The sequence below is a fragment of the Megachile rotundata genome, chromosome 2 (genome assembly GCF_050947335.1).
Source record: "Megachile rotundata isolate GNS110a chromosome 2, iyMegRotu1, whole genome shotgun sequence".
Classification (NCBI taxonomy): domain Eukaryota; kingdom Metazoa; phylum Arthropoda; class Insecta; order Hymenoptera; family Megachilidae; genus Megachile; species Megachile rotundata.
The window spans coordinates 11,257,994-11,272,120 of record NC_134984.1 but is presented as its reverse complement, the minus strand read 5'-3'; the positions used below and the strand labels follow the sequence as shown (position 1 = coordinate 11,272,120).

At 33.0% G+C, this 14,127-nt stretch overlaps 2 protein-coding genes across 3 annotated transcripts in view; one reads left to right on the top strand and one right to left on the bottom strand.

Annotated features, from left to right (window-relative positions):
* Positions 1 to 14,127, bottom strand: part of LOC100883817 (defective proboscis extension response 20) — a 405,987-nt gene that overhangs the window by 383,848 nt on the left and 8,012 nt on the right. The window lies entirely within an intron of this gene.
* LOC143263966 (histone-lysine N-methyltransferase SETMAR-like) lies at positions 2,881 to 3,875 on the top strand. The gene is made up of 2 exons (XM_076528882.1): positions 2,881 to 3,573; positions 3,648 to 3,875. Exons 1-2 carry the CDS (start codon positions 3,062 to 3,064, stop codon positions 3,673 to 3,675), a joined length of 540 nt encoding a protein of 179 aa, XP_076384997.1. The 5' UTR covers positions 2,881 to 3,061; the 3' UTR covers positions 3,676 to 3,875.

Genomic DNA, 14,127 nt, shown 5'->3' with positions numbered 1-14,127 from the left:
ATTTGCTGCAGGCATTTATCTTCATATTCTCATTAAATCTTTTCATTTGGACTCCAACTTTTATCACATCATTGTTATTCGAGTTGTACATTTTAATTACATTCCCTCTTGAAGAAACAAGAAGTGATCATACTAATTGGTATCGCTGATAATTTCATACATCTCGTTCGAATCGTGTCATATTTGAGTACAATTACTGAACGGTTGAATGGTGCATGTTGAAACTTACAAGAGCTAGTTAACATTTGATTGCTATTCCACTTCTGAGTGTTCAACTACTTCAGATGTAAGCTAACAAGGTAGACACGTTTGAACATCGTTCACTTGTCTGATTGCACACTGTGATCAGCAGACTGAGAGGTGTAAGTCAGTACTGCACTCAGAATTAAATCTTACAAAGAGGAATTGTTAGGAGGAACATAGTTTGTTAGGTTTTAGTATGCATATCACAGGATTAGACCCTAATATATATTTCCAGTGATGGGTTTAAGTTTGTTCATATTTGTAATTTCAAGTTAATACTTTACCCTCAGCAACAAGGACCCAGGAAGTCGTTTTAGGGAGAATTTTCTGTTTTTTTGTTAGACACATCTGTTTTCTAGAACCTTCATATTTCACATGCAAAAATAAGTCACGTTCAATTTTGAAAAAATTGAATTTCCACTATTTTTATGAGTGAGTGAGTTAACCCCTTCCCGTGCCATTTATTTATCAGATGCGTCAGTCAAAACTAACTCTTGAAAATTCAAAAGTCAAAAGAAAATTAAAATGTAACTATATTATATTTAGGGATCCTTGATAATAGGATCAAGTGTAATTTTTATAAAAGTGTTAAGTAAAAGTCTTGTAAAAATATCAAATGTGACTAAACGCTTTTGATGATTGATTTTTAGTAAAACATGAAAAATTCAACAAAAGTAGTAAAGTATATAAACGATGGTACGCTTTGAAGAAAAATAACAAATTATAGTACCTAAATTTCAAGTTGGGTATTCAAAATTTGAGTAAGGTCACATTTGAGCTGCAAGTGCGCCCCTAGCGAGACTCGTCAAAAGGACAGTATTAATTAATAAGTCAGATCTTGTTATATCGATTTGAGTCAAATAGATGATAGTTCTTTGTACACCTTCAAAACTTGATAGGCAAATAGACCAACCGTAAAAAATGTTCCCCCACCATCCGAACACTCCATACACGAGTATCTCTCCGTGCGTCGAAAAGCTCATAAGTCCGAAGAGAGCGGAAGTGCAAGAGGGACAGAGTGTTTCCGGATTGCAAGCTGAAACTGTATGAGCGCCGTCTGATCCAACGGGAGGGTAGAACACGACATGGAGAAGGGACGTAGGGCCAAAAGGGATGGGATACTGAATGGTTCTCCGCTTCCGTCGAATCGTCTAATCGTACGTACCTATCTGGGACGGATTAAACGATCGAACGGGGTCAGAGAGTCGAGCACGCCTATGTTCTCGAAGCCATAAATTGCGTCATCATTCCAGAGTACGAGGCCGTAATCGCGTCCACGTAGCAGACTTCCTTTTTTTCCCCGGATTTTCGATCCGCGATACAACCGCCGTTGTAAATAGCCTTTGCGTTTGAAATCACGCGATCCTCTGGCGGTCGCGCATGTCACTGCACGGGATTTTCGAAATACTTGATTGTTGTTTGTGTCGAAGGACAATGTTCTCGTAAAACCGCTGGGGTTGCTTAGCAATTCGGAGGGTGTCCGATAGCTGTACCCTACTGCTGTTTACCGGATACTGATGTGATTTGATGACATGAAAATATCGTAAAATCGCTGGCAAATTTGACCTTCTTAGGGTAGGCAAGGGGATAAGGTCTTCACTGGTTTATTTTTAGAGAGCTTTGGGATATAAAAATAGTGCTATGGGTTAAAAATTTTGGGCAGGGAAATTTAAGAATTTTTTAGGATGTTGGAACTTAGGAAGATTGGCATCTGAAGGTTTGGGTGTTTGGAGATGTGGAACGCTGAGGATTTGGTGATTTAGGAGTTGGGAGGTAATTTGGGAATGTGGGAATTTGGATAGTTAGGAATTTGAGGACGTAGCAATTTGAGAAAATTCTGATTTGAGAACTTGGAGATTTTACGGTCTAGATATTTGAAAACATAAGAATCTGTAAATCCAAGAATTTGGAAATGTGGGTGTTTGGGGACATAGGTATCTAATAATAGGAATCTGGAAACATAGCAATTTTGGAATCTTCTGATTTAAGAATCTGAGGATTTTAGAGTCTAAGTATTCGAAGATATGAGAATTTCTATACCTTTGTTAGGAATTTGGAAAAATAAGAATTTATAGAACTAAGAATTCGAAAATTTAATTTGGAAGAATAAATGCTTCAAAATCTATGGATATGGTTGCTCAAAAATTTCAAATCATATTAACTTAATTATCAGGTTTGATCTTATGAATATTTCATGTGTTTCAAACACACATAACTTTCTTCATGAATTTAACTAACCTCGCTATAAAATTCCAATGTTTGCCCACGTTTGTTACCTACAGTAGGTAAAACAGGAACACACATGTCTCCACATATGTTTGCCTACATATGGAATATTCAATATCACATTCAATATTATTAGGTTGGTGCATATGAAATGTCGTTTTTTTTTTAGGTGCGAAAAGTTGTCTCCCTGTTTTCATTATGGTTTTTTGTTTTGCATAACCTTGTTTATAGTCGTATTCTCCATTCTCAGAACCACATTTCAACGATGAAGATTTTGTCAAAAGTGTTTCCTTTCGTTATTTATTTTGAATTTTACACCGATATGAATTCAACCGATATTCGTGTAATTTTTTTATACGAGTATAAACTTGGTCATAATGCTGCAGAAGCTGCACGCAATATAAACCAGGCATTTGGGGAGAATACCATTAACGACCGTAAAGTACAGCGTTGGTTTGAAAAATTTTTTTCCGGTGATTTTTCCTTACAAAATAAGCCACGCGGTAGACCCAAAACGACTGTGAACAACGATACGTTAAAATCATTGGTGGAAACGGATCCAACTGTATCCACAAGGGAACTTGCCACCAAAATGGAAGTTGACCATACATCAATATTACGACACCTGAATGAAATTGGTAAGGTGAAAAAAATGGACAAGTGGATACCGCACGAACTCACGGAGCGACATAAGCTGAATCGGTTGAACGTGTGCTCATCGTTGCTAACCCGATTAAATCGAGAGCCATTTTTGGATCGAATTATTACGTGTGATGAAAAATGGGTTCTGTACGATAATAGGAAGAGGTGTGCACGATGGCTGGACAAGGATGAAGCTTGTGCTCATGCCGCAAGACCATCACTTCATCCACGAAAAATTTTGATTACGGTTTGGTGGAATGTCACTGGGGTAATTCATTACTCATTCCTTCGTACTGGGGAGACAATCACAGCTGACAAGTATTGCCAGTACATTGAGGAAATGCACGAGAAATTAAAAATTTTACGTCCATCACTTATTAATCGGCATGGGCCGATACTTCTCCACGACAACGCTCGGCCACATACGTCGTACAAAACGATTCAGAAATTAAATGAATTAAAGTATGAAATTTTGCAACACCCACCTTATTCGCCAGATCTTTCGCCCACTGATTTTCATTTTTTTAAACATTTAGAACAGTTTGTACGGGGCAAAAAATATGAAACTGAAGACAATATAAAAAATTCTGTATCAGAATTTATCGAATGTAAAGATCAGAATTTCTTTAAGACAGGCATTTATTCATTAAAATCTCGTTGGGAAAAGTGTATTGAAGCCAATGGCGCATATTTTGATTGAATAAACAATTTTTAAAAAAAGATATGCCGTTTTATATATTCACCTAAAAATCCGACATTTCATACGCACCAACCTAATACAAAATGACAACAACTATTGACACCATAATTATATTTTACTTCAAAATAGAGTGTATTATGAGTAACTAAACAAAAAAAGAAGACAACTAAACAGAAGAAGACAAACATCAAAGAATGAAACACAAGAGTCAATTAAACATACTCCACTTGGCAAACGCGTGTCGTTTTGTGATTTCCGCGGCGGTGAAGGCGTCTAAATATTCGACAAAGTCGACAGTCGATTTAACTTTCGATGAGTGGTTGCTTGCCAACGCTCTTTGCCAAAGTATCACACGGTTAGGCGACCGCTATAACTTGTCCAGCCGTCTGCGTTGCTTTTACCAAACCCGTAACAGTCATCTTTACGATGCATTTCTGCTTTAATAACCTGACATCCATCATGCGGCGTTGTTCTCTAAAGTGTTTGGGATAAAAATAATGGTATGGAATTCAATGGCTTCTTCGGTGTCTTGGACACGAGAAAATTCGAGAATTTACTCGAGTCGTATTTACGTAGACATCGATCGTGGTTCAATGAACTGCATGCTCTATGTCTTTTAATAAATCAGGTCCTTAATCTGGCGCGATATTTTTGTATCTTCGTTTTGATCTGCATTATATTCGCTGTTTTTTTGTTTACTTTTGTTGAAAATAGTGGTACATATTTTGAAGATGTATATATACAATTTTAATATCGAAAGGTGTAGTAATTTTGAAATATTTTATTCAAAGACTATTACAAAGTACGCTTAAAATAATTTTGCGAAATTGTTGGACACAAGATTGCAGAGTAAAATCAAAATTTGTTATAAAATTTGTTACATTTGCTATAACTTGTATTTAACTGTTGATTATGTAATTAAAATTTTAATCAATATTTATGTTCAATATGACTTTTAGTCCAACAGAAAAATGTTGGTTTTATCAAACCAAGAGTTTCGAGTTCAAAAGTTTAGTAATGCATATTAATTTTTTTCATCGATCTTTTTTACCGAAATTAATTAAAAACAAACGCAATAAATTCATAATAAATATAAATATTTTTAAATTCGAGCAAGTGAAAATTAGGTCAATATAAGCTGCATTTCGGGGAATGAGTTCACATACTTCATTATTTATTCAGTGGAATTATAGCACGATTTCTACGTGCTAAAATTGAATTGTATAGCCAGTTAACTTTATATATAATATATTTCTGTAGTTTTGGTGCAAATTGTTAAATACAGAATTTTGAATGAAGCTTAAGGAAGACAAATTGGGGAAGATTTGGGGAGGTAGGGGTTTGGGGATGTAGGGATTTGGGGATTTAGTGATTTGGGAATATACCGATTTGAGGACGTACAGATTTAAGGATACACCTATTTGGGGACGTAGTGATTTTGGGACGAACCGATTTCGAGATGTTCTGACTTGGTGACATAGCGATTTAGGGACGTAACGATTTGGATATGTAGGAATTTGGGGATATAGCGATTTGGATGTGTAGGAATTTGGGGATATAGCGATTTGGGGACGTAGCGATTTAGGGACGTAGCGACTTGGGTATGTAGGAATTTGGGGATATAGCGATTTAGATATGTAGGAATTTGGGGATATAGCGATTTGGATATTTAGGAATTTGGGGATATAGCGATTTGAGGACGTAGCGATTTGGAGACGTAGCAATTTTGGGACATAGCTATTTTGGGACGTACCGATTTGGGGATGATCGGATTTGGAAATTAACTGATTTGGGAATTGTAGGAATTCGGGAATGTAGGGTCTCTGTAGTGTAGAAATTCGGGAATGTAGAAATTTGGCAAAGTAGGAATTTGAGGATATAGCGATTTGGGAACGTACCGATTTGGGGATGATCCGATTTGGAGATGTACCGATTTGGGAATGAACTTATTTGGGGATTGTAGTAATTCGGAAATGTAGGAATTCGGGAATATAGGAATTCGGAAGTGTAAATAATTAGAAATGTATGGATCTGGAAATTTAAGTATCAAGAAATGTAAGGATGCCGTAAAATATGAAATGTAGGAATTGTCTGTAAAATCATATCAAAAGCGCCGATGTGGGCCTAACTGTACCAGACTATCTAAAAACCTGACTAAGTCCTGATAAATGTCAGAATATTAGCTTTCAGGATTTTGTACCCAAAAGTGATTTGATTTATAAATAACAACAACCATCAATAGTAATACTAGTTAGTAAGGGTAGATAACAATAAGTACCAGCCTTGCCAAAGAAATGATCAACAACTGGAAATATCAGCGCGGAACATTTGGAAAACCATTCGCCAAACTCTTTCCACTTCGTTAACGTCAATAAACAGTCCTGGTTGCCGAAAGAAACGAAGGTTTAACGAAACGTTTAGAATGTTTCCTCTGCGTTTCCTCTGTTTCGCTGCGTGTGCACCGCGATGCAAGAAACTGACTTCCTGGAAGGCTGTCATAAGTTGCAGACAATTTTCTCTAGCCACTCTCGTGGCGCGTCTGAAAACCGGGGAAATAAGAAGCGAGAAAATACGAGCAAAAATCCAGAGGGACCCGGGCAGAGTGACGAAGACGGATGATCGTGACGGAAGCTTAATGAAAAAGAAAGAGCTAAGAAAATTGAAACGAGACGAGAGACAAAGCGCCGTTTGTAGCAAGAAAATTGGTTCTGAAATGAAAAGGATAATTTCAATACATTGACGGGTATTTATGGCTATACTGTTACTCAGTTTTGAACGGTTCTTTTTCGGCTCAATCGCTGATTGATTGATTCGTTCTGGCGCCGAAATTTGTTTTATCGAAGTTTTATTAGCAGATGTTTGGATATACCGGATATTGATGCTAATTTGTTATGGTTTTTGGAGTAATGAAATATGATTTTTATTGAAATTATTGATGCAAGAATTATTGGATGAAAGTATAAATATGCTAGCATGAAGGATTTTTATTTATGTTTTAATGTTGGTGTTTAAGGTAATGATGAACTATGAATTGTAATAATATTTTAATGAATATTTCTCATTTTGGTGAACAAAGTTAATCTTTTATTTGTGCAAATTTCATCGATTTCCGATGAAAGAGAAAATAAATTAATTTGATGCCAAAATTAAAATAAAGTTATTAACATAATAGATACAACTGTGTATAAAAGAATTTAATTCTGTGTTTGGGTCATAAATTTAATAACTTTAGTGTATGGTATATATTTAAAATTAAAATTATATTACATGTGAATTTAAGAATTTAGGTTAAGTTGTATACATGTTTAAAATTAAAATTAATATAACATGTGTAGTTAAGTTTAAAATTAAAATTGATTCAACATACGTAATTAAGTTTAAAATGAAGTTACATATGTATGCAAAATAATTATACTAAAATAAATTTAATAATAATTAAACTTACTGTATTACCGTATAATCAGAATAACTGAATTCTAATTATAATTGTTAAGACCAACATCAAATTAATTAATTCTGTTTCGATAAATGTGTCAATCTCATACTAAACATAATCTACATATTCAATTATGTTTAAACAAAATACATGTAGAGAAGCAGAAATGTACCAAAATAAATAATCAATGCGATTACATAATCACATTGGCACTGATTAGACGGAATTATGAGTTTAATGGGGTTCAATAGATTAGTTACTAATTATCGCATATTTAGTGATTGGAAATGTCAATTTCAAATTTGTCTAAATTAATTTAATTTTATTTGAAATGTGAATTAACAAATGAAATTAGATAGTAAATAATTAATTAGGTGTTTATTAGATCACAAATGAATTATGTTAATTATGTATTTATTAAATCATAAATAAGTTATCTTAACTACTTATTTAGGAGATCACAAATAAATCACACTAACTATTTATTTAGTAGATCACAAATAAATCATATTAACTATTTATTTATTAGAACATAAATAAATCAAACTATCTACTTATTTATTAGACCATAAATAAATCACAAATCGCTTAAATGAAATGAACACATATCAATAACAACGTATAAACATCTTCAAAAATAGAAAAATTAAGTATCTTACAAAATTGAGTTAAGTAATGAATATTATTTACAGACTGAATTTTGGTTCAGCGTGAAAAACTTTGAAATATAATAAATAAATTGCTGTTTATAAATTGCTGTTAAATACACCAATATATTCCTCGTTTTTGTTAAATAATTTCAAGGTGTACTTCGAAGAAAATGGGAATCGAACAATAAGTCTTCAGGAGACGGTGCCATAAATTAACTTCTTCGTTGGGTCTACTATGTGTCAATTACTATTCAGTGGATACGATTGGAAAACTTTGCCAGAGGAAATGTTCTGACAAATCCTAGCCAAACCGAATCGTACAAGAGACGTTTATAAATTAAAATGAATGATCGAAAGCTTCGGAAAGAACATCGTATATCTAATCGAGTGTTTCGAAGGAAGTCGACATCTTTCTGGATGAAGTAGAAACAGTGTGGTATATTTCGAATATTTGTTTGAGACGAATAAAGAATTATTATACTATTGCAGATATGTTGTAAAATTACTGTTATAATATTGTAAATACTACAATTTTAATTTTACGAAATAATTAGAAAAAGAAGGTGGAATATTTGAATTTTGTTTAATTTCTTGAATTTGCATATTTGAATATTTATTTGGAATGAATAAAAAGGTACTGAACTGTAGTTCATGTATTATAAAATGGCTGCTGTAATAATGCAAATATCACAATTTTAATTTTGAGAAATTATTAAGAAGAATGTAGGACATTTGAACTTCCATGAATTTCTTGAATTTATTGCCTTTTCTTGAATTTCTTGAACTTTCTGAATTTTTTGAATTCCTTGAATTTCTTTGATTTCTCGAATTCCTTGGGTTTTTTGAATTTCATGGATGTCTTAAATTTCTTAAATTCTTTGAACTTTTTGAATTCTTTGAATTTCTTGAATTCTTTGAATTTCTTGAATTTCTTGAATTTCTTGAATTTCTTGAATTTCTTGAATTTCTTGAATTTCTTGAATTTCTTGAATTCTTTGAATTTCTTGAATTTCTTGAATTTCTTGAATTCTCTGAATTCCTTGACTTTCTTTAATTTTTGGAATTTCTTTGAATTTATTGAATTTTTTGAACTTCCTGAATTTCTTGAAATTAAATATTTCAATAACTAACTTTGTTCCATAACTTGTTACGTCCAATTATGTGACACTCCATCATACTAACAAAAATATTATTTCACTGCATTGTAACTAAACCTAAAAAGTATCAACAAATAATTTTCCTCAATTAAATAGCCAAATACATAAAGAAATTCATTATTTTAAATAATTACTTAATTAAATAATAACTATCATATTTCAACTAAAATGTGCTGAACACCGACACATAGTACGCTCTAAATTCAGGTATTTATACATATGTATTCACAGAGATACGTGCTCTAAAATATGGATACCATTCCCTAGTTTAAATACGTGACCAATTCTGTATTCAAATAATCAATCCAACATATAATCCACACTGACGCGAGATAAACGACGTTCCTGTGCAATTATACATATTAATATTTGATCTCATGGATCGAATTATCAACGACGATGTATTATATTATCTATAATTTTATCTGATATCTTTTTGTATGCCAAATAAGATGACCACACAATTTATGTGGCGAAAGAGGAGAATTTTCATTTTGATCCTTTTATGCAAATTAAAAGTGCATTTGGGAATTTTGGGACTTTGGGAATTTGGGGATTTGAGAGTTTGGGAACTTGAGAATTTGGAAATTTGAGAGTTTGGAAATTTGAGAATTTGGAAATTTGAGAATTTGGAAATTTGAGTTTGGAAATTTGAAAGTTTGGAAATTTGAGAATTTGGAAATTTGAGAGTTTAGAAATTTGAGAATTTGGAAATTTGAAAGTTTGGAAATTTGAGAATTTGGAAATTTGAGAGTTTAGAAATTTGAGAATTTGGAAATTTGAGAGTTTGCAAATTTGAGAGTTTGGAAATTTGAGAATTTGGAAATTTGAGAGTTCGGAAATTTGAGAGTTTGGAAATTTGAGAATTTGGAAATTTGAGAATTTGGAAATTTGAGAATTTGAAAATTTGAGAATTTGGAAATTCGAGAGTTTGGAAATTCGAGAGTTTGGAAATTCGAGAGTTTGGAAATTTGAGAATTTGGAAATTTGAGAGTTCGGAAATTTGAGAATTTGGAAATTCGAGAGTTTGGAAATTCGAGAGTTTGGAAATTCGAGAGTTTGGAAATTTGAGAATTTGGAAATTTGAGAGTTCGGAAATTTGAGAATTTGGAAATTTGAGAGTTTGGAAATTTGAGAATTTGGAAACTTGAGAATTTGGAAATTTGAGAATTTGGAAATTTGAGAATTTGGAAACTTGCAAATTTGAAAATATACTAATTCACAATCTCTCAAATCCAAAAATTCACCAATTCGAAAAATCTACAACAAACCTTAAAAACTCAGAAATTCAAAAAGTTGACAATCCTCAATCTTCAAATCGACTACTTAAATAATTATATTATGTACATTAGGCGTCTCACTACTTAAAGCCCATCCAATTTTACGCCTAAAACAATCCACCTCTACATCCAAATATAGAGTACAAAATTTGTCTGTACATCTCTAACTCTCTAAACGAAGCTGACCCAGTTGTCGGAATCATCCTGTAGAATATCAACGTGGTATCCTTTCATCTGTCGCGGTGCACGAATCGAGGCAAAATGGACACCGCTATTCAGCGGCGTGCAAATATGTTCAACGGAAACGGCACCGATGGAAAAGAAACTCGAACAGAAACAACATCGAACGACAAAGTCCGAGCAGTTCGATCGGTAGTCGAGCTTTTACTGCAATTTTCGACGTTGACGAATTCCCATCTGCGGTGAAGTATGCATGTGTGCCCCGCAGACGCAACAGCAGCATGGAAACACGACCAGAGTGATTAATCATCCAATCCTTTGACAAAGGCCGGAAAGCCCGGTGGATTTTCGCAACGAAGGTGTTTCCTGCTGCACAGCTGTCGGCTAAAAACTCGGCTTCGAATGGAATTAAAGAATTTGCACGCTGCCTTCGAGATTTCAAACGAATTATCCTTGTACCTCTATTTCTCTGATGCCGAAATAATGACCTTACGTTTTTCCGAATTCGCTCGACATTCTTATAAATGGAACACTTTTTCTCTGCATGGAAACCGAAATTTTGTTATTCTACAAATTACTGGCCGAGTGACGGAGAATTTATTGTATCGTTTTTCTATCGATTTCACCCGCTGAATTTTTGGAGAACAATTCCGCCTGGACGGAATTGGATCATTTAGCTTGAAATGAGAAACATGAAATATGGATATCGATATCATTTTTTTTTCCGCAATTGTATCTTTTGAAGTGTGTGTTAGCTTGGTATTAAGAGGCGTCGTTGATGAAATAGCTTTGTGCATTTTAAAATAAATGAAATTGATGTAAAGCTTATTTTAAAATGACTGATGTAGCTTTTATGGTCATTTTAAAATAAAGGTAAAATCATTTTATGGCTTATTTAGAAAATAAATGACAAAATAATATTAAAATTTAGTTAAAAATATATGATGAAATAGTTTTAATGTTTGTTTATAAAATAACTAATAAATCAGCGTCAAGGTTCATTTCAAAATAACTGATAAAATAGTTTTCAGTTTCACTTTAAAATAAATAATGAAATGATTTAATGAATTGTAGAATGTGCCTAAAACTAATTTATTAAATACATGACAAAATAACTTTCATGTTGAATTTAAAATAAATTACAGACTAATGTCAAGATTCATTTTGTAAATGAATGAAAAAATAACTTTAAACCTCACTTTGAAATAAATAATATATTTTCAAGACTCATCTGTAAAATAAATTATAACCCAGTATTAAGTTTCATTTTGAAAAATAAATTATGACCCAACTTCATTATAAAATAGTTCATTTTGAAATAAACAATTCATTATAAAATAAATGATAGTTTAAACAAGTACGAAGCTCAGAAATGCAGTGAACACAACGAGAATCCTATATGTTCACATGTGTCGACTTACGAGACGAGCACAGAAGTTTTGCATAATTATGAGTGAGCAAGGTATAATGTTTGATTTATTACTTTGTAATTAATTTGCAACGGTACGTGTAATTGACAATGTTATACAGCGGAAAAGTTTTGAATTTGCAACATTTGATATGTTACTGCAAAGTTGTAGAAACGCTGCGAGAATTAATACGCAGACATCGGATTAGTCATATTAGTGAGTGACATCGCGAATTTAATGCGGGGCGCGACGGAGTTTGTGATTCAAACGGGAAACGATGATACATCGCATGAACTATGTCGAAATTACGGAACAATTTTGCTTTATTTTAGATATTTTCTAAATAGACAACTTTGACGATTTAAACATTTGTTGTTTTTTTTTTTGAAATAATTTGTTTACATGGGATTTTATACTAATATATGGAGTTCTTTTTAATTTTATAGTAATTTTTGAATTTTTAAAAGTTATTTTTAAAAAGAACTTTTAAAAGGTCGCCTGATACCGGAACGTTTGACATACTTTCATATTTCCCGCCAAATATAAGTACTATAGTTGATGGAAATATTTCCCGCCAAAATAGCATTACAGAATGTTCGCAATAATTCTATCATTATTTTAAACTATAATAATTCCATAATTATTCCAAACTATAATAAACAATTCATAATTCCCCAATTTAGTCTAAAATCCAGTATCTCCTCTTTTTCCAAACACCTACATTCAATAGAACCCTAAAAAAGAGTTCTACCCATACAATAAAGTCTCTGCAATTCCAAATAATTCTACCAGGTATTTAATATTCGAAACTTTTTCATCTACGTAATATACATAAATGAAAAATTCTCGAAATTAAATGAACATCGGTATTTAAACAAAAATGTCATATCACCGATTCAGAACTATCAAGTTCTGAACAGAAACGATATTAGCCTCCATTTCGAGTAGTCAGAGTTTCCCTGTCTGTTATTCTGTCCGATGTCATAGTTGTGACGTTAAACTATCGCAAATTGACCGAGGACAAAGTCAACGATAAGGGTCGAAGTTCCCTCATCGGCGGTTTGACGCAGTCGATTCGACAAGAGGCCACATTCTCAGCTAGAGAAGCATGCCAACAGTTGTGACACGACTTCCCCTGGAAACTTAAGCTCGACTTTTAAAAGTTCTTACACCAGCCGAAATCGACGAGAGTTCGTCGTCCTTCCACGAGACCTGCGCCCTCTTCAAGTTTTCGCCTGGACGGTTAAAGCCTTTATTCCATTCTGTTTCCACTTTCGTATCCGCTGTTCGAGCATCGTACTTCCGATGGGACTAATGTTTCCAACAAATCTCACACTGATGTTGTTGTTAACATTCAATCTTGCGGTTTTGCCGATCAGGTGCAAGATTCTTGGCAAACTTTCCAAGGACCGGTTATGGGCTTTCGGCGCACCGCGTGTCAAGTTAAATGTGCGCGAAGTTTTGGGGTGAAGGATGCACTCACCGGGAAAACTTTTGGAATGTTTATAGGACTGTTACGAAATAAATTTGTTTTCTGGTAGACTTTTTAGCTAATTCGTTTGATGTGAAATAGGTAGATGTTAATTTAATAATAGGAAGCTTTGAAGGATATTGATAAGATCTTTTATTGAATTCGTTAAATTAACTTTGCTAAACTGTGTCACTTGCCAAAAATAGAAATTTTGATTTGATGACAAAGGTGGTGTATAATGGCGCTCGCGTTACGTCAGTTTGAAGCTTATAGCATAATACATGTCAGAGTTTAATTTTCATACAATATTAACTGTGAGGTTAGAAATTGTTATTGATTTAAATGCTTCTACTAATTTTATCTCATGTGTTAAATTCTACGTTATTAAACTATATAATGAGTTTAAAATGAGGATTTTAATTTGATGACGTGAAAGTAGTACAAAATGGCGCATACATCACTTTGATGCATGTGACAATCTAATTTTTCGTAAAATATAAACTGTAAGGTTAGAAATTTTTATTTATCTAAATGTTTGTACTAATTTTACTGTTTGTATCTTTTACTTGTTAAAGTATTTTAGTTTCTTTAATTTTATCAGATATCGAAAAGAAGGATTCTTATTTGATGACACAAAAGTGGCGCAAAATGGCGTTCGCGTCACATCAATTTAAAAATGAAAGCACGCTGAAAATAATTGAAAAGTTTTCATGAAATATTAACTCTAAAGTTA